The sequence below is a fragment of the Schistocerca americana genome, chromosome 3 (genome assembly GCF_021461395.2).
Source record: "Schistocerca americana isolate TAMUIC-IGC-003095 chromosome 3, iqSchAmer2.1, whole genome shotgun sequence".
NCBI classification, from domain to species: domain Eukaryota; kingdom Metazoa; phylum Arthropoda; class Insecta; order Orthoptera; family Acrididae; genus Schistocerca; species Schistocerca americana.
The window spans coordinates 724613713-724638248 of NC_060121.1; the positions used below are offsets into that span (position 1 = coordinate 724613713).

Below are 24536 nucleotides of genomic sequence, written 5' to 3' on the forward strand. Positions count from 1 at the left end.
TCCACTCTCTCATCTGCATTTAACAGTGGAATTCCTGTTACACTCTTAATTTTACCACCCTTACTTTTAATTTCACTGAACATTGTTTTGACTTTCCTATATGCTGTCAGTCCTTCCAAAAACCATTTCTTTTTTGATTTCTTCACATTTTTCATGCAGCCATTTGGTCTTAGCTTCCCTGCACTCCTATTTATGTCATTCCTCAGTGACTTGTATGTCTATATTTCTGAATTTCTGTGAACATTTTTGTACTTCCATCTTTGCCCTATCAACTGAAATATTTCTTCTGTTACCCATGGTTTCTTCGCAATTACCCTTCTTTGTATCTATGTGTTTTTTTTTTTTTCTTCAACTTCTATGACTGCCCTTTTTAGAGATGTCCATTTCTCTTCAACTGAACTGTCTACTGAGCTATTTCTTATTGCAATATCTACAGCCTTAGAGAACTACAAGCATATTTCTTCATTCCGTAGTACTTCTGTACTGCTCATCTTTGTGTACACATTAGGAGCTGAAAAACTAGTTTTTGGCTGTATTTTTGATCATATGGGAGCTGGGAGCTTCTAACCCTCACAGAGCTGATTCTCATGGGGCAAGCAGTATTTGTGCCTAATTCAGTTGAACACAATCCAGTGGTTTAAAAGGAAATGCTGGATTTACACACATAACATATATTTTAGCCATTTCCTCAAGGCTTTGCCCACGTTCAGCACACATATTGAACACACCTTCTGGCTGTCTGTGCTGCTGTCATCCCTCTATTGAACTCAAACAGAAGAATACATCAGAAATCTTCTGATTTCTCCACTTGGCACTCCATTTTATGGCATCCACAGCCTTACTCACTATTCCCAAATGACAAAATGACAATATGTTCATTCAAATAGCAACAGTAAACTACAAATAAAAAATGACCATCTATATATAAACCCATAACAACTGGAATATCTACATACAAAACAAAAACACTATGAAGTTATGCACCAATACAATAGATACAGACGAGCCTATTCCCCATGATTTCGCCCGCATACATGTTGACACATATACTGCATTCATCTCCTCCTCCCCCTGCTGTCACCTCTTTCTCCCAAATCTCTCAATGCAGAGGATGTGGAGCATTCATTTATTCCAATCTGTAAATGAAGTGTACAGCACTTCAAAGTTGAAAATTGTCTAAAGCTTTACCAACACTGTATTGACTGCTGGAGTGTATTTTCCCATGGAATATGCTCCATGTAATATGTATAGCAAGAGTTGGTCAATCTTCTCAACCACCATCTCTCTGTCAACCTCTCTTTCCATGGTCTCTCTGTCTATTTTTTCCTTCCCACCTCCCTGTGTTCATCTTCACTACCTCATCCTTTCCTTATCAATTTCTATTTACTCCTCCCCTAACTATGACCATATCCTCCTCCCCCTCTCTATGACCAGCCCTTTCCCCCCTTTCCCCCCACACTCCTCTTTTTCTTTGTCCATCTCCTTCTGTCCCTTCCTCTCCCTCTGTTGATCCCCTCCTCACTCCTCACTGTGTCCATCTCTCCCCTCCTCACTCCTCACTGTGTCCATCTCTTCTTCCTCCTGTCTCCCTGTCCATTTCATCCTCCCACTTCTATCTGTCCATCTCCTCTGCCCCCTCTCTCTGACCATGTATCTTTCTCCCCCTGCCTCTCACCACAGCCTCCTCCTCCCTCCCCTCTTTTTTCCACCCACCCACTACCTCTCTACACCTTCACCTGCCTTCTACATCACACCTTCTGCCCCTCTCTCTCTGCCCATCCCCTCCTCTATCCATCTCAACCTTATTCCTGCTGTGCCTGTCACAAGTATAGCCCTGGCAAAACAGGACGGCAAAACAAAGCAATGTGCTGGGCAGTTTATGTGGGGGTCCGGAAAACTGTATCCTGCCCCTGATGTACAGACTGACAGCAAAGCAGGTCGATGAAGCAGGCAGATACTACTTTGCACAAAACGCCTGTTGTAAAGGGCAGCGTACACATCATATGCTGTAAAAAACATTTTTTTCCCATATCTCCACTTTTACGGGAGCTGATATTCGTGAAGTGTGCTGTTCGTGTGCCAAATTTGGTTGAAATCAATCTAGGTGTTTGGGAAGAATAATGGACCCACACATGCCCTATTATATTTATAGGTCCGGATTTCAAATGTTGTAGTTGTGGTAACTCACCTTAGCAAGAACATATAATTGTGCTGCCTCATAAATAGTATGAAAATATTTAAAAACACTAATTCCAATACACGGACCCACCAGGTTAGCTGAGAGTGCTAATGTACTGCTTCCTGGACTCAGGTAGGTGCACTGGTCCTGGATCGAATCCACCCAGTGGATTCGTGATGTGGGTCGGTGTGCCAGTCAGCCTGGATGTGGTTTTTAGGCGGTTCTCCACATTCCACTAGGTGAATACCGGGCTGTTCCCCACATCCCGCCTCAGTTACACGACTCACAGACATTTGTAACACATTTGCACTCTTTCATGGTTTACACTAGACGCTGACAGCTGGGATAAACTGATTCCATCCCGGGAGTATGGGGTGGTGGCAGCAAGGGCTATGCAGCCACCCCTTTAAATTAACCATGCCAAATCCGACTGTAGGAATGCTGACCCTGTGAAAACTGCGGTACAAGGCATGCATAAAAGAAAGAAAAAGGAAGACTAACTCCAATACACCTTAAAATTGTCTAAAGCTTTTCCTAAATCTTGTATAACTGGTGACATCATCCAGTTAAAATTCAATAACTTCAATGACAAGTTTTGTACAAATAACTTTAAGAGACACAACAGCACTGTATTTTACAAATAGCTGGACAAAGAAATTGTACAAGACAGTCACTTTTGGATAATGATGTATTTACTTTTGTGCTACTCACTTTGGTGTGATGGAAGCAAGAGATTCTTCATCCAGCCATTGGACTAAATGCATGATATCATGTGGATCATGAGGTGGTGGGTAAATTTTTTCCTCTAGCACCTCTTGTTCACAGTGGCAGAATGCTGTTGATAAATGAACTATTACCTGTTAGAGGGAAAAGAGAGTCATATATTATATTTTAATACAGTGTCTTTGGTGAATTATTTGGATTCAAACAAGTACTTAAGTTATGCTAAGATCGAATAACTGTTGGTTGGTTGGTTGGTTTGGGGAAGGAGACCAGACAGCGTGGTCTTTGGTCTCATCGGATTAGGGAAGGAAGTCGGCCGTGCCCTTTCAGAGGAACCATCCCTGCATTTGCCTGGAGTGATTTAGTGAAATCACGGAAAACCTAAATCAGGATGGCCGGACGTGGGATTGAACCATCGAATAACTGTAATTACACTAAAATTAGGTGATTTTTGGTATCAATGACTTCAGAGGAAAAAAAGGAATAAGACACTGAAAATACAGCGCCTGAAAATTAAGAGCATGTGATTTAATTCTAGAAACTCATGCACAAGAAAGTATTAATCTGTGTAGGGATTAAAAATGTAATAAAAAGTTGTCTTGTTTGCAGCACATTTTTCTTTTGCATTCATATGACTTTGACCAGTTAATTCAACTTTGGAGGAGTCATTTCATTTCATTTATTTCATCCACTGGATTCATTACATGCTTAAATACTGTACTGAATATAGGATAAGTCAAATTTGAGAAAGAAGAAGAAGAAGAAGAAGATGAAGAAGAAGCATTTATTTTGCCACAAAACAGTTTAAACAGGTGATAGTAAAGTAGAAAAACGTTAAAAAAAAGATATAGAACGCAAACAACTGTAACATGCATAATGGCAGACAAAAATGTTCTTCATTTTTTCCAACTTAACAGATTTGCACACGCATTCTGGCAACTGGTTAATGTGCTCAGTATGGTATGTGACTACCTCTGGCAGCAATCAGGCCAAACAACAATGGGGCGTGCTGTGAATGATGTCATCAGTCTCATGCTGAGGTACAAAAGTCCATTCTTCCTGCAGAGCTACTCGCAGTCTTGGAGAGTGGTTGGTGGATGCTGATGTGATGCAAGCTGTCTCCCTTGTGCATGCCAGAGATTTTCTATGGGATTCAAATTGGGAGAGTGAGCAGGCCATGCCATTCATGCAGTATTTTCCATTTCCAAGAAAACATCAACCACCTGTGCTCTATGATTTTGAGCATTAACATCCATCAATACGATGCCTGGGCCCACAGCACTTTGCAACAACCACAAATGAGGTCTCATGATCTCCTCATAATACCTGACAGCAATTAAACCTTGCTGATTCACCCACACAACTTCATGAAGAGGAGTTTGAGTGGTAAACATAATCCCTGTCCACATGATTAGGGATCCTCCTTAATCATGGTCTCTTTCCACAATGTTTTGATCCAAAAATTATGCTCCACATTCCCTCCAGATGCGAATCTATTGTGAATCTCTCTCCTAACTAAATTGGGACTCATCTATGAAAACAATATTGTCCCACTGTTCGACTGCCCAGGTAGCATGTTGATGACTCCATTCTAGACGTTTCCTACTGTGAAGATGCATCAGAGGTAGACAAACAGCATGTCCCCAATAATAAAGGCCACTCTACCAAAGCCTTCTGCACACTGGCTTGATACAACATGTCCAGTGGATGCTGTGAGCTCACATGGCAGTTGCCCTGCAGTACTAAGATGGTGATGTCATACCAATGGAGCCAAATAACGGTCTTCTCTTCTGAAGTCACATGTGGTCAGCCCTGCCCTGGTCTTTGGGATACAGCTTTAGTCTCTATAAACTGTTGCCACATCTGAGAAACAACAGAATGATTCACATTAAGCCATAGGACCAAATCAGTTTGTTACTGTCCTACTTCCTTTCTTTCTATGGCCTTCCACCACAGAGAATATGGTACGCATCTTCTCTGTGCCATACTGCACCATGCTGTGACTGTGTACACAGTGATTGTAGATGTGGGGTTACCCAGCAAACACTACCATATTTCATAGGTGCCCTGACATCATCATTGGCATGGTTGTCCATTGGCCGGAATGCGATTTTCCGTGTAGAACATGATCGTATGGAATGTGGTTGACAGTTTGTATGATGTTATAGTGAATTAGATGCATAATGGGGAAATATCAGTCTGTTGCTTTAATTTTGGAAATCAGTGTATGTAATGAATATGGTCTTGGCAAAACATTAAAGAAGAAGGGCTGCAAAGTCAAGATTATTGCCATGCTTTTAGAAGCATTATAAATGTGACAAACTCAAAAAGCAAAACAGGAAATGTGAAAATAAAAGAAACAACAAGTTAGTATTAGTTACTGTGAGGCCTACTAGGACCTGTGGAAACAAATGTGATAGCTTCTATGAAAACTGCAGGAAAATCACTAAGAGTGGTAATGTATGTGTAAACTGTGAGACAAACTTTCACTTTCGATGTGCAAAGGTATACTGCTCATAGAAACGAAACAAGAACTTTACAAATATGTGGAAGTGTAATATGTGTATTGATATCATAAATAGGCCCACAAGTATTCCACTAACAAACAATTTAAAGTGCTTAGTAATGACAGTGCCTTTGTAGATCATACTAAATATATGCAAATACTGCAAGTTCCAGAAGCTCTTGTTGGAAGCACTACTACTTGTAAACCTCAGTGTGACATTCAAATTCCACATGGTGCTGTTCCTGCACCTCAAAATACCCACCAATATGATTCAGACTGTAATCACTTGAGGGAGCTTGTGATTCTTGCTGACAGTCACAGGCATGAGATCACTTCTCGTGCAACTGAAATGCAGAAACTGTGAGGGCAGCAGGTTTCGTCAAACCTGGTGCATCTCCATCTCACATAAGGAAACATATTCATTCAGAGGGAATTAGTCACTTTTTGAAGGATTTCATTATACTGTCTGGTGGCTCAAATGATGTGTACAGGAATGAAACATTAGTAGCATTCCAAGAACTAACAGAGTACTTGCTGTATCTGGGACAGACAAATGTCATGTATGTAAACATTCCACACTAGTACAACTTATCACCATGGTTATGTGTGAACAGGGAGATTAGAATTGCAAATAAACAGTTCTCAAATATAAGAAAACATTTTTCAAGTGTTAATGTTCTGGATATCAGAGGCATTGGTCAAAGGTTTCATGCTTCACATGGCCTTCATTTAATTGGCTTTGAAAAAATTAGTAATGCAAAAAGTAGTCAAAACAATAAAAGCTATGCAATCATTATATGTCAAATGCAAAAAATGCTGTATCACCTTCTACCACGTCTTCTGGTGACTTTGGTGGTCAAAATAAATGTAAGAAGACTTCATAATGAAAAGGTGGTTGCCAATCGCCATACAGTGGAGATGCTGAGTCACAAAAAGGCACAGCAATAAGACTGTTGGAAAGTTACAGTGGAGATGCTAAGTCACAGAAAGACACAGCAAAAACACTTTTGGAAAGTTAGCTTTTGGCCAACAAGGCCTTTTTCAAAAATACAAAACGTAGACACTCACACATACTCATGCAAATACAACTCACACATACGACTACAGTCTATGGCAGCTAGAGCCAGACTGCTAGCAGCACTGCATTGTGAGAGAAACAACTGGGTGGGGGTAAGGAGGAGGCTGGGGCAGCGAGGGGGAAGGATAGCAGGGTAGGGGTGGGGACAGTAAAGTGATGCTGACTGCGTGCAGGGACAAGGTGGAGAGTAGGGCAGCTAAGTGCAGTCGGGAGGTTAGATGGAGGGTGGGGAGGAGGGGGGGGGGCAGGTAGCGAAAAAGAGGAGAGAGTAAAAAGACTGGGTGTGTCAGTGGAATAGAGGGCTGTGTAGTGCTCAAATGACAACAGGGCAGGAGCTAGATGGATGAGGACAATGACTGACAAAAGTTGAGGCCAGGAGGGTTAAGAGAATGAAGGATATACAGCAGAGAGAGTTCCCACCTGTGCAATTCAGAAAAGCTGGTGTTGGGGGGAGAATCCAGATGGCACAGGCTGTGAAACAGCCATTTAAATGAAGGACACCATGTTGAGCAGCATGCTCAGCAACAGGGTGGCCCAGTTGTTTCTTGGCCAAAGTTTGTCAGTGGCCATTCATGCAGACATACAGCTTGTTGGTTGTTGTGCCCACATAGAATGCAACACAGTGATTGCAGCTTAGCTTATAGATCACTTGACTGGTTTCACAGGTACCCTGGCTTTTAATGGGATAGGCGAAGTTAGTGACTGGACTGGAGTGGGTGGTGATGGGAGGAAGTATGGGACAGATCTTGCATCTATATCTGTTACAGGGATATGAGCCATGAGGCAAGGAGTTGGAGGCAGGGGTTGTGTAGGGATGGACAAGGATATTGTTTGGGTTATTTGGGCAGCAGAATACCACTGTGGGAGGGGTGAGAAGGATAGTGGGTTGGACATTTTTCATTTCAGGGTATGATGAGAGGTAGTCGAAACCCTGACAGAGTGACAGAGAATGTAGTTCAGTTGCTCCAGTCCTAGGTGGTACTGAGTCACGAGGGGAGTGCTCCTCTGTGAGTGGATGGTGGGACTTTGGGAGGTGCTAGGTAACTGAAGAGATAAAGCACAGGGGATCTCTTCAGAATGAGATTTTCACTCTGCAGCAGAGTGTGCGCTGATATGAAACTTCCTGGCAGATTAAAACTGTGTGCCGGACCGAGACTCAAAATCGGGACCTTTGCCTTTTGCGGGCAAGTGCTCTACCACTTGCCCGCGAAAGGCAAAGGTCCCGAGTTCGAGTCTCGGTCCGGCACACAGTTTTAATCTGCCAGGAAGTTTCACAGGAGATCTGATTTTGTACAAGGTTGGGAGGGTAGCTACAATCTGTAAAGGTCTGAGTGAGACTCTTGGTATAGTTTAAAAGGGATTGCTCATCACTACAGACACACAGCCATGGTTTGCTAGGCTGCATGGAAAGGACTTCTTGGTATGGAATGGGTGGCACCTGTCAAAGAGGAAGTATTGCTGGTGGTTGGTAGATTTGATATGGACAGAGATATTGATATAGCCATCTTCGAGGTGGAGGTCAACATCGAGGAAGGTGGCTTGATGGATTGAATAGGACCAGGTGAAGCAAATGGGGGAGAAGGTGTTGAGGTTCTGGAGGAATGTAGATAGGGTGTCCACACCCTTGATCCAGATCATAAAGATATCATCAATGAATCTGAACCAGGTGATAGGTTTGGGATCCTGGATGTTGGAAGGGTTCCTTTAGGTGGCCCATGAGTGGCTTGGCATAGGATGGTGCCATGCAGGTGCCCATAGCCGTATCCTGGATTTGTTTGTAGGTAATGTCTTCAAAGGAGAAGTAATTGTGGGTGAGGATATAGTTGATCATGGTGACTAGAAAGGAGGTGGTTCATTTGTAATCTGTCGGGCATTGGGAAAGGTGTGTTCAATAGCAGTGAAGCCATGGGCATTAGGGATGTTAGTGTAAAGGGAGGTGGCACCAATAGTGACAAGCAGGGCACCATGTGGTAAAGGAACAGGAACTGAGAAGAGTTGATGGAGGAAGTGGTTGTTATCTTTTATGTATGAGGGTAGGTTTTGGGTAATACGCTGAGGGGATTGCTCCATGAGAGCAGAGATTCTCTCGGTGGGGGCATAGTAACTGGCTGCAATGGGGCATCCTGGGTAGTTGGATTTTTGGACTTCAGGGAGCATTTGGAATGTAGGAGTGCGGGGAATGGTAGTGGTAAAGACAGAGCTGGACTCCAGTGAGAGGTTCTGGGATGAGGCTAAGGATTTGAGGAGAGACTGGAGAGCCTGCCGGATTTCTGGAATGGGGTCACTGTGGCAGGGTTTCTGGGTGGTTGAATCTGATAGCTGGTGCGGAGTCCTTCTGCCAGGTAATCCTTGCTGTTAAAAACAACAGTGGTGGGTGGATTGTGGATCTTTCTATGGATGTAAGGGCAGTTTAAATGTTGAGGGATTTGGGAAATGATGGTGAGGCAGCATTCAAAGTTAGGAAACCTTGGAAAGTTAACAGGAAGTGATTTGGGAGCAGTGGCAGTGGATCACAGTTGGATGGAGGAGTTACCTATGCCAGGCAGGGTTTAACATTCGTCTTTGGTTGAGTTGGATTGGTAGAGTTGGTGGCGAAAAAGCGTTTCCATTGTAGGGACTGAGAGAAGTAAAGAAGGTCTTTAACAAGTCGTGCACTATTGAATGGGGGGGTGGGGCAAAAAGTGAGTCTACATCTACATTTATACACCGCAAGCCACCCAACAGTGTGTGGTGGAGGGTTCTTTACGTGCCACTGTCATTACCTCCCTTTGCTGTTCCAGTCGCGTATGGTTCGCGCGAAGAATGACTGCCGGAAAGCCTCCGTGCGCACTCGGATCTCTCTAATTTTACATTTGTGATCTCCTCGGGAGGTATAAGTAGGGCAATATATTCAATACCTCATCCAGAATCGCACCCTCTTGAAACCTGAACAGCAAGCTACACCACAATGCAGAGCGCCTCTCTTGAAGAGTCTGCCACTTGAGTTTGCTAAACATCTCTGTAACATTATCAAGCTTACCAAATAATCCTGTGATGAAATGCACCACTCTTCTTTGGATCTTCTCTATCTTGTCTGTCAACCCCACCTGGTACAGATCCCAAACTGATGAGCAATACTCAAGTATAGGTCGAACAAGCGTTTTGTAAGCCACCTCCTTTGTTGATGGACTACATATTCTAAGCACTCTCCCAATGAATCTCAACCTGGTACCCACCTTACCAACAATTAATTTTATATGATCATTCCACTTCAAATCGTTCCGCACGCATACTCCCAGATATTTTACAGAAGTAACCCCTACCAGTGTTTGTTCCACTATCATATAGTCATACAATAAAGGATCCTTCTTTCTATGTATTCGCAATACATTACATTTGTCTATGTTAAGGGTCAGTTGCCACTCCCTGCACCAAGTGCCTATCCACTGCAGATCTTCCTGCATTTTGCTGCAATTTTGTGATGCTGCAACTTCTCTGTATACTACAGCATCATCCGTGAAAAGCCTCATGGAACTTCCGACACTATCTACTAGGTCATTTATATATGTTGTGAAAAGCAATGGCCCCATAACACTCCCCTGTGGCATCCCAGAGGTTACTTTAATGTCTGTAGACGTCTCTCCATTGAGAACAACACACTGTGTTGTGTTTGCTAAAATCTCTTCAATCCAGCCACCCAGCTGGTCTGATATTCAGTAGGCTCTTACTTTGTTTATCAGGCGACAGTGTGGAACTGTATCAAACGCCTTCCGGAAGTCAAGGAAAATGGCATCTACCTGGCAGCCTATATCTAATATTTTCTGGGTTTCATGAACAAATAAAGCGAGTTGGGTCTCACCCGATCACTGTTTCCGGAATCCATGTTGATTCCTACAGAGTAGATTCTGGGTTTCCAGAAATGACACAATACTCGAGCAAAAACCATGTTCTAAAATTCTACAACAGATCGATGTCAGACATATAGGCCTATAGTTTTGCACATCTGCTTGATGACCCGTCTTGAAAACTGCAACTACTTGTGCCCTTTTCCAATCATTTGGAACCTTCCGTTCCTCTAGAGACTTGCAGTACACGGCTGTTAGAAGGGGGAAAGTTCTTTCGCATACTCTGTGTTGAATCGAACTGGTATCCTGTCATGTCCACTGGACTTTCCTCTGTTGAGTGATTTCAGTTGCTTTTCTATTCCTTGGACACTTATTTTGATGTCAGCCATTTTTTCGTTCATGCAAGGATTTAGAGAAGGAACTGAAGTGCGGTCTTCCTCTGTGAAACAGCTTTGGAAAAAGGTGTTTAAAATTTCAGCTTTAAGCATGTCATCCTCTGTTTCAATGCCATTATCATCCCAGAGTGTCTGGATATGCTGTTTCAATCCACTTACTGATTTAACATAAGACCAGAACTTCCTAGGATTTTCTGCCAAGTCAGTACATAGAATTTTACTTTCGAATTCACTGAACACTTCATGTGTAGCCCTCCTTATGCTAACTTTGACATCATTTAGCTTCTGTTTTGTCTGAGAGGTTTTGGCTGCGTTTAAATTTGGAGTGAAGTTCTCTTTGCTTTCGCAGTAGTTCCCTAAATTTGTTGTTGAACCATGGTGGGTTTTTCCCGTCCCTCCCAGTTTTACTCGGCACATACCTATCTAATGCACATTTTACGATTGCTTAAACTTTTTCCATAAACACTCAACATTTTTGGTGTTGGAACAGAAATTTTCGTTTTGATCTGTTACTGAGTCTGAAATCTGCCTCCTATTACTCTTGCTAAATGGATAAACCTTCCTCCCTTTTTTATATTCCTATTTATTTCCATATTCAGGGATGCTGCAACGGCCTTATTATCGCTGATTCCTTGTTCTGCACTTACAGAATCAAAAAGTTCAGGTCTGTTTGTTATCAGTGGGTCCAAGATGTTATCTCAATGAGTCGGTTCTCTATTTAATTTCTCAAGGTAATTTTGGATAGTGCACTCAGTATAATGTCCCTCGATGCTCTGTCCCCACCACCTGTCCTAAACATCTGAGTGTCCCAGTCTATATCTAGTAAATTGAAATTTCCACCTAAAACTATAACATGCTGAGGAAATTTATGTGAAATGTATTCCAGATTTTCTCTCAGTTGTTCTGCCACTAATGCTGCTGAGTCGGGAGGTCAGTAAAAGGAGCCAATTATTGATCTAGCTTGGTTGCTGAGTATAGCCTCCACCCATAATTATTCACAGGAACTATCCACTTCTATTTCACTACAGGATAAACTACTACTAACCATGACAAACATGCCACCACCAGTTGCATGCAGTCTATCCTTTCTAAACACCGTCTGTGCGTTTGTAAAAATTTCGGAAGAATTTATCTCTGGCTTCAGCCAGCTTTCCATACCTATAATGATTTCAGCTTTGCTGCTTTCTATCAGCGCTTGAATTTCCGGTACTTTACCAATGCAGCTTCGACAGTTTACAATTACAATACCAATTGCTGCTTGGTCCCCGCATGTCCTGACTTTGCCCCACACCCTTTGAGGCCGTTGCCCTTTCTGTACCTGCTCGCGGCCATCTAATCTATAAAACCGCCCAGTCCATGCGACACAACCCCTGCTACCTGTGTAGCTGCCTGCTGTCTGCAGTGGACTCCTGACCTATCCAGCGGAACCCGAAGCCCCACCACCCTGTGGCGCAAGTCGAAGAATCTGCTTCCCACATGGTTGCAGAACTGTCTCAGCTGCTGATTCAGACCCTCCACTCAGCTCTGTACCAAAGGTCCACTGCAAGTCCTGTCGACGATGCTGCTGATGGTGAGCTCTGCTTTCATCCTGCTAGCGAGACTGGCAGTCTTCACCAAATCAGATAGCCGCTGCAAGCCAGAGAGAATTTCCTCTGATCCATAGTGACACACATCATTGGCACTGGTGCTGACATGAGCGACCACCTGCAGATGGGTGCACCCTGTACCCTTCATGGCATCTGAAAGGACCCTTTCCACATCTGGAATGACTCCCCCCGGTATGCACACAGAGTGCACATTGGTTTTCTTCCCCTCCCTTGCAGCCATATCCTTAAGGGGACCCATTACATGCCTGACATTGCAGCTCCCAACTACCAGTAAGCCTACCCTCTGCAACCGCCCGGATCTTGCAGACTGAGGGGCAAACTCTGGTACACGGCTAGCAGCCATGTCCAGCCGAAAATCGACATCAGCCGGAGACTGAGCCTGAAACCGGTTTGTCAGACAAACTGAAGAGGCATTCTGTTCAGCCCTCTGGAATGTCTTTTGCCCCCTGCCACATCTCAAGACGACCTCCCACTCTACCATGGGTGAGGGGTCAGCCTCAATGTGGGCAGTATCACGGGCAGCCAAGGCCGTAGTCCAATCAGGGGATGCATGGGACAAGCTGGCCCTCCCCAACAAACCCCCATCCGGACCCCCACAGTGACGCCCATTGGCTACAGCCTCAAGCTGTGTGACCGAAGCCAACACTGCCTGTAGCTGGGAGCAAAGGGATGTCAACTCAGCCCGCATCCAAACACAGCAATCCTTTTGAAAGAACTGATATCTCTTTGGGATTAAGGCATTTGAAGGAAAGGTTCATTACTGTGTTTCAGGTCTGTTTAGGCTCTGGATTCTGTGTGGTGGTGGGAGGGAGTTTTGGAAGGTGGGGTAAATGCAGTAGGTCTGTAAGACAGGGTTTGTCAGCTATGAGGGGCTGTGGAAGAGGTTTGGAGGTTGATGTAGATGTGGTGTACAGTGGTAGTCCAAGGCAGGCGTAGGAAGTGAGCAAGTTGGAGAGTTTTTGGAGGTGGCATTGTGCATGTTGCTCTAGTTCCTTGACAGCAAGAGCTTCAATGTGTGTTATGGAATCCAGGAATTTGGGATTGCATAGCAGGAGAATTTTACAGATGGAGAGAAGGTATTGCAAGGAGGTTTGGGCCTGACCAATATGGTTTTCCAGGACTATAGTGGTGAAGGTTGGATTGGTAGAATCTGACAGATGTTGGTCATTGGGGCAGGAAGGGTGGAGCCAGAGATGGGTAATTTAATGCTAAGGCCTTTTGGGGGGGATTCCATTAGCCAAGCAACAATGCAGCGGCCTGCCCTTGCCCCTGCTACATGTCCTCTTGTGTTGAGCTACAACTACTCTTCTGCCATCACATAATTTCATTTGCACTCAAATTATGTCTGTTACAGACATCTTTAAATGTAATGTAAGCTTTGTCCACAGGCACATCAGCACCAACCAGTTGCTGTGTCAGCCTCTGCAAATACCTTCATTGGATGCGGTTTTGGGGGTGGGGTTTCAAAACACTTCTCTCCCAGCTGTTCAAAGTGGAGCAGCTACCACTCAGTAAATTAGCCCCTCAACTGGCATCACAAGATTGAGTACACCCTCTTCTTGTCCTCCCACCTGGAAAATATCCTGACAATACCGGGAAACGAACCTGAGTCCTCCAGATGGCAGTCAACCACACTGACCACTCAGTTACAGAGGCGAACTAACTGTAAGACATCTGTACATTTGTTAATTGAAAAAAAAAAAAAAAAAGAATATACCCACCAACTACACTCACTCCAGTTGTGTTTCTTCAAGACTGATTCACAGAGCTGTCTCTTGGGGCTTTTGTAAGTGTTTAGAATAGCTTCTCACAAGGTGACAACAAAGTGGTATTGTACATTATCAGGAAGTAGAGAATTATTCTTCAGTATCACTGAAAGATCAAACTGAAGCTTTTTCCTTGTAGAAAAAGCAACACCTCAATGCTAGACAAGTGGATTATGAAGTTACACATATAAGACTTAATTTTTGAAGTATAAGACTGAATGCTTAGACTAACTTTTCATTGTCCCACTAAGATAAATTTATTTCCACAGTGTATGTGCACTATTAATCTAAGAAAGCTATGTTATAGAATATTTTCTCTGTGTTCCTAGCACTTGATGCTCATTGGAGACATCTCATGAAGTAAGTTTCATTTTATTTGTAAGTATGCAAAATCTTTTTAATTTGTATATTGGGTGAATGTCAACAAAACCTGCAGGGACAGATTTCTGACTTGAAATGGAGGAAAAAAGATCCTATGAACATGTGTCTGGAAATGTTCAGTGCCACAGAAGATGGTGCTGGCGAATGAAAGTTCCTCTGACCATATGCTGAGTGTTCCTCATGTGCTGCAAAGTGTGTGACAGACACAGCATACTGTAAGCAGCCGAATGATGGTGTTTGTGTATGGTCAAGCAGATGGAAATGCTCATGAGACAGAACCCGGTCCTCCAAATCTGGTGTATGCACAGTCTGCCACCTCTCTGCATGTTCGTCTCTCTGACAGGATCCATGATCACAAAAATGTCCAAAAAGAGCTTGAAATATTGTGTTATGTAGTTGGTATCTGTGAGGGTGGTTATTTTGACATAGCCATGTTGCCTCTTGATCGTTTTCATGAGATTGGCCTTACACAAACACCATCTCATCTTGTTCCCAACATGATTATTGGATCAATATAATAGAGGGAAACCTTCCACGTGGGAAAAATATATCTAAAAACAAAGATGATGTGACTTGCCAAACGAAAGCGCTGGCAGGTCAATAGACACACAAACAAACACAAACATACACACAAAATTCTAGCTTTCGCAACAAACGGTTGCTTTGTCAGGAAAGAGGGAAGGAGAGGGAAAGACGAAAGGAAGTGGGTTTTAAGGGAGAGGGTAAGGAGTCATTCCAATCCCGGGATTGGAATGACTCCTGTTGTTTGTGTGTCTATCGACCTGCCAGCGCTTTCGTTCGATAAGTCACATCATCTTTGTTTTTTGATTATTGGATCATTCACACAAGGAACATGTCACATGGCCAGAGGAACTTTTATCTGTAAACATGATATATCATTGCAACAATACATTTCCAGACACATGTTCCTATGGATCTTTTCTCTTCTGTTTCCACTCAGGAATCCATCCTTGCAGTTTGTTGGTTTTTATTAATGTTCAACCTGTGTAGAACTTGTAAGTAGGTAAGTAAGTAAGTAAGTAAGTAAGTAAGTAAATAAATACTTTCTACTCTGATACGAAAAAATATGTTTGGATTAGGTTGTTTCTGTGTATTCTCTGCAATTTTAGTGCTAAATTTGGGCAAAAATTTAATAGTGCAGATAGATTGCTAGTAATGATTATTTGACACTTGTTGAGTAGATAGGGAGGCAGCCTAGCACAAATAATTTATCCAAGGAGGTAGTGCTCTATGTTCATCAAGGCTGGCAACTATTTCTTAGTGACCACAGGTAGAACACATGTTCATTCCAACATTTTTACTTTGAATCCCTACTTTTTTTATTGCTTTTTTCCTACCACATTTAAATTGAAATGCTATAGTAAAGAGAAATAATGATGCAGGTTTCAAAAATAAAATCTGTGCAGTAGAGCTTGCCTTATCAATTTTAAATGTGACAGAAATCAGTTGCATGATAGAGAGAAGGTGGATGTAAAAATGCAAGAGTTTTGACAAAAATATAAGCTACAAATGGAAAAAAGCATGTGCACCAGCACACAGACTGGGACCAAGACATAAGGGCATAGAATTACACTGTTTAGCATTTGCTGATTACATGGCACTGATCGCACAAGACATTACCGATGCACAGAAACAGCTAGAATTATTACAAGAACAGGCAGCTAAAATAGGATTACAAATTTCATTTGAAAAAACAAAATTTATGACTGACGTCAAAGATGCACCTTCTGATCTCAAAATTGGTAATAACTACATCTCTCGAGTAAAAGAATTTAAATATTTAGGTGAATGGATTGCAGAAAATTGTAATGAAAAGAAATCTGTCAGATCAAGAGTCCAGAAAATGGAGACGGCGTTTCAGTCAACAAAAAACATTTACAACAAAAAGAGTCTCTCATGGAACTGCAAAATACGACACTACACAACAGTAATTAGACCCGAAGCTCTCTACGCATCTGAGACACTAAACCATTAACACAGAACACTAAAAGAGGAATTAGAAGTGAAAGAACGTAAGATAATGAGGAAAATCCTAGGACCAAGAACTAAAGATGGGGTACATTATCCAAAACACAATGCAGAAATATATAAAAATATCTCCAAAATAACAGACACAATGCGCATAAGAGGAATCCAATTCATGGGGCACTTAGAAAGAATGGTCTCAAACAGGTTAACGCACAAAATCCATACATTTTTAAAGAACAAAACTGCAAGACCGAACTGGTACAAACAGATGGAAAAAGACCTGAGAGAATTAGTGTCTCCAAATCTACATGATAGAAATGAAATCAGAAAAATCACAAACACACGGGGTTTTGAGGAAGAAGAGAGAAAAACTAACTGACATACATGGTCTACGCAATGAAAGCTAGCCCATTTGTTGTTTATGAAGGAATACTGGGCGAAAAGGAAGGCCAACAAATGTTGATTACACGTGGTCCTAAGTGATCCATCCGCGAAGAAGAAAGAAGAATAAGGTACAATTATTTGGTGACAGCCACGCAAGCAATATTTTGAATCTGCTCTCAGTGAAGTAAAACTTGGGGCAAATTTCTAAACTTTAACAGTGAGTGCTACAGTCTCACAAAAAATGACTCTCTCATTCTGCTAGGATGTAAAGAAAAAGGAGGCTAATGACTTCACGAAGAAATTGATCACAGTGCTGCAGTTTTTAAATTTTTCCAATGTTATTGTAACAACTTTGCCATTCATGTATGGCCTCCTTGATTGGTTATGCATTAACAGAGGAATTATGCAAAGTAATATCAAACTAAAATACTTTTGAGCTAAATTTGTGAATGTAAAGTTGTTAGACTTTGGTAGCTATGGAAGGAGCTGTTTCACCAGGCATGGTATGCATCTGAATTAACACAGTAAAAGGGTGGTTGTAACTAATGTAAACCAGGATGCAGAGTTAATACTCTCAAAAAAAAAAAAAAAAAAAAAAAAAACAACCGTAATTCTGCTGGGAAAAAAAGTATAATCAAGCCCCTAATTTTGCTGGGTGCTCCTTTATAGGGAAATTGTTGAGTCTTGCTGGATTTGGCACAAAAACAACAAAAAATTGTGGGTACAGAACAGAAAACAAAGTACAAAACTCAAACCACATGCATCAGTGGCACTGTAAATATGACTAAAGCACTGCAGTACACAAAACAAAATCATTTACAGCAACTAGAAAAGACAAGCACCATACTAGTAAGTGATCCTCATAGTTCTGAAATATAAAAATTAACACCTGCATATTAACAGTCTGTAAAATGTTAACTTCTGGTATTCCAATACTGGCTGGAAAAAAAGTGTAGTGTGCTTATGGCAAAAGAACATTGCCTATCATATGGACAAATGGCAAAGAATTAATTATAAATTACTGTAGAAAAAATATGAAATATAGTGTGGTGTGTGTGTGTGTGTGTGTGTGTGTGTGTGTGTGTGTGTGTGTGTGTCTACATTAATAAGACACATAAACTAAATTATGAAATTACAGATGAAAGTATGCTTGGTGTAGAGTCCAGTTCTGAATTTCCAGCTGTACTGTTTCCAAAACTAGAAATTATGACTATCAGCCTTCCAACTGCAATGAGGATTTGTTCATAGAAAGTGTCGAGAAACTGTTAGTCTTGTATCTCAAGAACAAAAATTGCTCTGTTATAATATAATCAACAAAAGCAAAATGAGGATAATGGAATGTAGTGGAATTAAGTCGGATGCTGCAGAGGGAATTAGATTAGGAAATGAGACGCTTAAAGTAGTAAACGAGTTTTGCTATTTGGGAGCAAAATAACTGATGGTGGTGAAAGTAGAGAAGATATAACATGTAGACTGGAAATGGCAAGGAAAGCATTTCTGAAGAAGAGAAATTTGTTAACATCTATTATAGATTTAAGTGTCAGGAAGTCGTTTCTGAAAGTATTTGTATGGAGTGTAGCCATGTATTGAAGTGAAACATGGACGATAAATAGTTTGGACAAGAAGAGAATACAAGCTTTCGAAATGTGGTGCTACAGAATAACGTGAAGATTAGATGGGTAGATCACATAACTAATGAGGAGGTATTGAATGGAATTGGGGAGAAGAGGAACTTGTGGCACAACTTGACTAGAAGAAGGGATCGGTTGGTAGGACATGTTCTGAGACATCGAGGGATCACCAATTTAGTATTGGAGGGCAGCGTGGAGGGTAAAAATCGTAGAGGGAGACCAAGAGATGAATACATTAAGCAGATTTAGAAGGATGTAGGCTGCAGTAGGTACTGGGAGATGAAGAAGCTTGCACAGGATAGAGTAGCATGGAGAGCTGCATCAAACCAGTCTCAGGACTGAAGACCACAACAACAACAACAACAACAACAATATTTGGTGGCATTAAAATTGATATTAGGTTTAAAAGTAGAGCTGTATCTACTTACTTAACACTTTAAGATCAATAAACTTTTACTGGATAAATGACAAGCCCACAAGGCTGATCACATATCAGGATAATATTATGTGTAGCTTACAGTTAAGCAGAATGCACTCTAAAACAATTAAACTAGGTGTATATGGCCACGTCATGTGGCTTAGAATTCCCATAGATGATAAAACAGATACCTCCCATGGAAGAGTAATCAGGTCAATTAATGAATCAAAGCTAAAGAACCTAAGATCTAGATTTAGCTTAATAGACTGGAATGAACTAATTATGCATGGTATGAAAACTTAATGAGTCAACCAAAAGAGTTTTAGGTATGCTAGTTGAAGAATTGGCCCCAAGCATTATAATAAATATGGTAAGTGAAACCCTCATTATAAACAAGGAATTTTAAAACAATTAGAACATGTGATAACTAAATAATATAAGAATCTTGATGCTCCTGTATTACGATAGGTCACGTAACAGTAAAGCAGATAAGAATAATTATAAAATCATTAAAAAGCACAAGATAACTGCCATTAAGGCAGAAAAAAGGAAAGCCAGTGACAGATACATTCATAACTCTTTAAGTAAATGTGAAGCAGCATTGCAAATCATCAAAAGACACACTGCAAAAAGAATGATTGCAATATTCTAGTTCTTTCTGATGCACTAAATACATACTTTGCCAGTGCTATCTTAACCAATGTTGAGGATGGTGTGAGCGAGACAGAAGCAGTACTGCTGCCATTACACATTAAAGCAACTGAAAGTTTTAGATGGAGTTAAGTAGCTTTTAGATAGATAAAGGAAGCTACAGCCAAACTCAGTGATTACTTAGCTGAAGATCACTGTGGATTTTCTAATTCTGGTGTTAGACAGATAAGAAAAGAGATAATAATGCCTTAAACAAAAGTGATAAATAAAATATTAAGTGAATGTGTCTATCCAGAATATCCATGTTCACAACTGGCAATAAGAAAGGTAACACCGTATCACTTAACAATTATCAACCCATTTCACTTCTCACAACAATTTCTAAAGTAACAGATTACTGCGTGCATCAACTGATGAACCAATATTTTGAATATAATAAACTACTGTGCACTGCAAAATACAGCTTTAGATCTACCTTCTCCACTGTGAAAGCAATTGACAATGTAACAGTAGTGTATGACTGCATTGAGAATAAGCCAATAACCTACATGACACTGCTGGATCTCTAGAAACCCTTTGAAATACTGTGCCACAACATCCTAACAAAAAATCCCTCCTCCTACTGTAGTCATACTTAAGCAATAGAAAACAGTTAGTGTGTGCAAATCACAAACATAAAATTCTCTATCTGTTGCAAAATCGGCATTTGTGACATACACACATTAGAAAAATGTTTTCATCAGCCCGGTTCCCAGAACTCCTGAAGCTAGACATTGACTGTGGATATTGTATCACAGACACAGTCCCTTTGACTGTTTACAGATGTCACTAAATCCACCCAAAGATGTAAACAACCATGCATGAGCAGCGTCTATTAGACGGAGGGGTCCGACAGCCGATCAGTTCCAGTCATTCCACCAGGACAGAGGTACACGGTTCATGTTGTCTGTAGTTCAACCACATCTAGATGGTCAATACCATGGTTTGATCATGTCCACATTGTTACTTTGTGCTAGGAAGCGCTCTCAACAAGGGAAGTGACCAGATGTCTCGGAATGAGCCAAAGCGATGTTGTTAGGACATGGAGGAGATACAGAACTGTCGATGACATGCCTCCCTCAGGCCGCCCAAGGGCTACTATTGCAGTGGATGACCACTAGTTACGGATTATGGCTCGTAGGAACCCTGACAACAACACCACCATGTTGAATAATGCTTTTTGTGCAGCCACAGGATGTTGTCTTATGATTCAGTGTGCAATACGCTGCATGATCTACAACTTCACTCCTGATGTCCATGGCAAGTCTGTCTTTGCAACCATGACATCATGCAGCGCAGTACAGATGGGCCCAACAACATGCTCAATGGACCGCTCAGGATTGGCATCACGTTCTCTTCACTGCTGAGTGTCACATATGCCTTCAACCAGACAATTATCAGAGACATGTTTGGAGGCAACCCGGTCTGGCTGGATGCCATAGACACACTATCCAGTGAGTGCAGCAAGGCGGAGGTTCCCTGCTGTTTTGTGGTGGCATTATCTGGGGCCGACGTACGCCGCTGTTGGTCATGGAAGGCAGCGTAATGAGTGTACGGTGTGTGAATGCCATCCTCCGACCAATAGTGCAATCATATCGGTAGCATATTGGCGAGGCATTTGTCTTCATAGACAACAATTTGCACTTCCATCGTGCACATCTTGTGAAGGACTTCCTTCAGGATAACGACATCGCTCAACTAGAGTGACCCGCATGTTCTCCAGACATGAACCATATCGAACATGCCTGGGATAGATTGAAAAGCACTATTTATGGATGACGGGACCCACCAACCACTCCGAGGAATCTACGCTGAATCGCCGTTGAGGAGTGGGACAATCTGGACCAACAGTGCCTTGATGAACCTGTGGATAGTATGCCATGATGAACACAGGCACACATCAGTGGAGAGGACGTGATACTGCGTATTAGAGGTACTGGTGTGTGCAGCAATCTGGACCACCAGCTCTGGAGGTCTTGCTGTATGGTGGTACAACATACAATGTGTGGTGTTCATGAGTAATAAAAAGGATGGAAATGATGTTTATGTTGATCTCTATTCCAATTTTCTGTGCAGGTTCCAGAACTCTTGGAACTGAGGTGACACAATACTTTTTTTGATGTGTTTAGTTACTGTAACAGGTATTCTAACTAATGTATTGTGTTACATCTAGCTTTCCATTAAAGAGGAGTAGCCACATACGAGGTCTGTTAAAAGTATTCCATAACTTCGCCCTCAAAATTTTTCTACGCTTACCTTGTACTTATTGTGCATGGTCTCCTTTAAAATACTCTCCTCCACAAATGATACACCACTCCCATTGCCATTTCCACTTCCAGAAGCAGTCTTGGGAGGCCTCTTGCTGGATTGTGAGAAGTGCCATCTGTGAATTTTGTTTTATCTCATCTATCATTGCAAAAATTCATCCTTTCAATAGGGTTTTCAATTTTGGAAAATAAGAAAAGGCCTGCAGGGGACAGGTATGGAGTGAACAGAGGATGAAGCTTCACTGTGATTTCGTTTTTTATGCAACAGTCACACACCAACAGGGATGAATGTGTGGGTGCGTTATCATGTTGCATGAATTCATGATGAGCTACTCCTTCAAAGGTCAAAGAAAACTGTCAGCATTGCTTTGACATTTGACCTGAACTGACGAGCTTTTTTTGGTCTTGGAGAACCTTTCCTGACCCATTGTGGAGATTGAATGTTGGTGTCAACATCATAACCATAGGCCCATGTCTCATAACCAGTTACAATTCTCTAAAGAAACATCTCATTCTCATTTGTGTGAGCCAAAAGCTCTTCACAGATTGTGAGGTGGTGGTTTTTCTGGCTTTGACTCATGATCTGTGGGATGAACTTTGTGGCAACACAGTGCTGTGTCAGGATTTCATGACATGATCAAACTGAAATATCTGATTCTTTTGCAATGTCTTGGACAATCAGTCTTCCACTGGCATGCACAGTGTAGTTGACATAGGTAGATGTCTATGGGCATCCTGAATGAGGGTCATCTTTAACTTCCATCAAACCATTTTTAAACCATGCAAACCATTCATAGCACTGATTACAGCTCAAGCACCCGTCACTGTAGGCTTTCTGCATCATCTGGTGAGTCTGTAAAAGTTTTCTTGAGTTCCATGCAAAATTTAATGCAGATATGTTGCTCCTCTAACACTGCCATCTCGAAATTTACAAACTGTGCAACACTATGTTCTACTCAATACAGCAAGGAAAAATTACTAACAGACATACAAAAATGAAACTTCTGGCAGTTACATATTAAACACAGGTGTGTGCAGGGATGCCAACTGCATTTTGCTTTAACATACCATCAGCGCAAAATTACAAATGTTCCAGAATGCTTTTAAGCAACCTCATATATTATCTATATGTATTGTAAATTAACTTCGTTTTTGAGGTTGTTAACAACTATAATCAACCTCAAAAAGTTTGAGGAAACTAGTAATTTTTACTACTGGCTTTTCTGTTGCCTTAATTGAAATCTTGTTCAGTGTATTTGCTTCAATTCTTATAGGTAATTAGCTACTTTTTACCTCAACAAGTTAAAAGATGGTCATTGGGCTCAATTTAAAGTTATTTGTTGACTGTCCTATAATAGATTGCACCAACAAAAATGCAGCCCCACTGTAATTGCTGTTCTCAAACGTGAACTGAGCTGATCGACATTTGTAAGCAGCTGGAAATTGCTCTGACTACCGTCAAACAACTAGCAGCTGCTGCAAGTCATTGTGTTGGAAGAGTTCCCAAGAGTCAAGTACCTCTGGTACCAGGACCAAAAGTATGTCAAGTACTGTCTGCTCCTGTAGATCCTGTCTCCTCTCCAGAAAGTATGGAATCTGTCATTACTCATGCACTTGACTATGAGTGGCAATTGAATGGCAGAGTTAGGCATCCTACACAGGGTGGACGTGGAGCAGGGAGGACTCAGGGTGTTGTACTGATCCCCCTAACCACAACTCTGGGGTGCTGTCTTTCACTGAAACTGAGCCAGCGGGCCCCACTTCACCTGTTTTGTCTGGTGTCAAGAGGTGGCAAATGCAAAAGGGGAGGGGTCTACTAATCATCAGCAGTTCAAACATATAGCAAATGATGGTGCCCCTTAGGGAAATGGCAGCAAGGGACAGAAAGGAAGCCAGGGTGCATTCAGTTTGTATGCCTGAGGACCTCATTCAACATGTTGAAGGGGCTACTCTAGAAGCCATTGAGGAAATAGGATGCAACCAACTGCAGACTGAGGTGCATGTTGGAACAAATTATGCCTGGTGTCTGGGCTGTGTGGTCATACTTCAGTCATTCCAGTGGTTGGCAGAGAAGGTTGAGAAGGCCAGCCATGTTCATGGAGTTTACACATAGTTTACAATTTTCAGGATTGTCCCCAGAAATGATTGTGGTTCTTTGTTTCTGAGTTGAGTGGAAGAAATGAACCGGAGGCTTTGAAAGTTCTGTGACAAGATAGGCTGTGACATCCTGGAATTGTGTCATAGAGTTGAGAACTGTAGGGTCCCCATAAATGGGATGGCTCTGCACTACACATCAGAAGCTGCTACTCAGCTAGCTAACTGTGTGGGTGCACACAAGGGTTTTTTAGATTAAGAGACTTTCCATCCAATCCAGATAATGATAGCTGTAATAAACCCACAGAAGTATCAATATAACAGTGAAAGAAATGCCTCCCACAGGTGAGAGTATTAAAATCCTGATGGCTAACTGCTGAAACATTTAGAGGAGGAGGAGGAGGAGGAGGAGGAGATTAATGTTTAACGTCCTGTCAACAACAAGGTAAGGAGAGATGGAGCACAAGCTCAGATTAGAGAAGGATGGATAAGGAAAGTGGCCATGCCCTTTTGAAGGAACCACCCTGGCATTTGCCTTAAGTGATTAGGGAAATCACGAAAAACCTAAATCAGGATGGCCGGATGCGAGTTTGTACCATCATCC

The 24536-nt window shown here is 41.8% G+C and overlaps 1 protein-coding gene across 1 annotated transcript in view; it reads right to left on the reverse strand.

Annotated features, from left to right (window-relative positions):
* Positions 1–24536, reverse strand: part of LOC124607057 (putative fatty acyl-CoA reductase CG5065) — a 308518-nt gene that overhangs the window by 132733 nt on the left and 151249 nt on the right. Inside the window, exon 5 of the mRNA XM_047139233.1 lies at positions 2891–3036. Coding sequence (XP_046995189.1) covers positions 2891–3036 — 146 coding nt within the window. The remainder of the gene's footprint in view (positions 1–2890; positions 3037–24536) is intronic.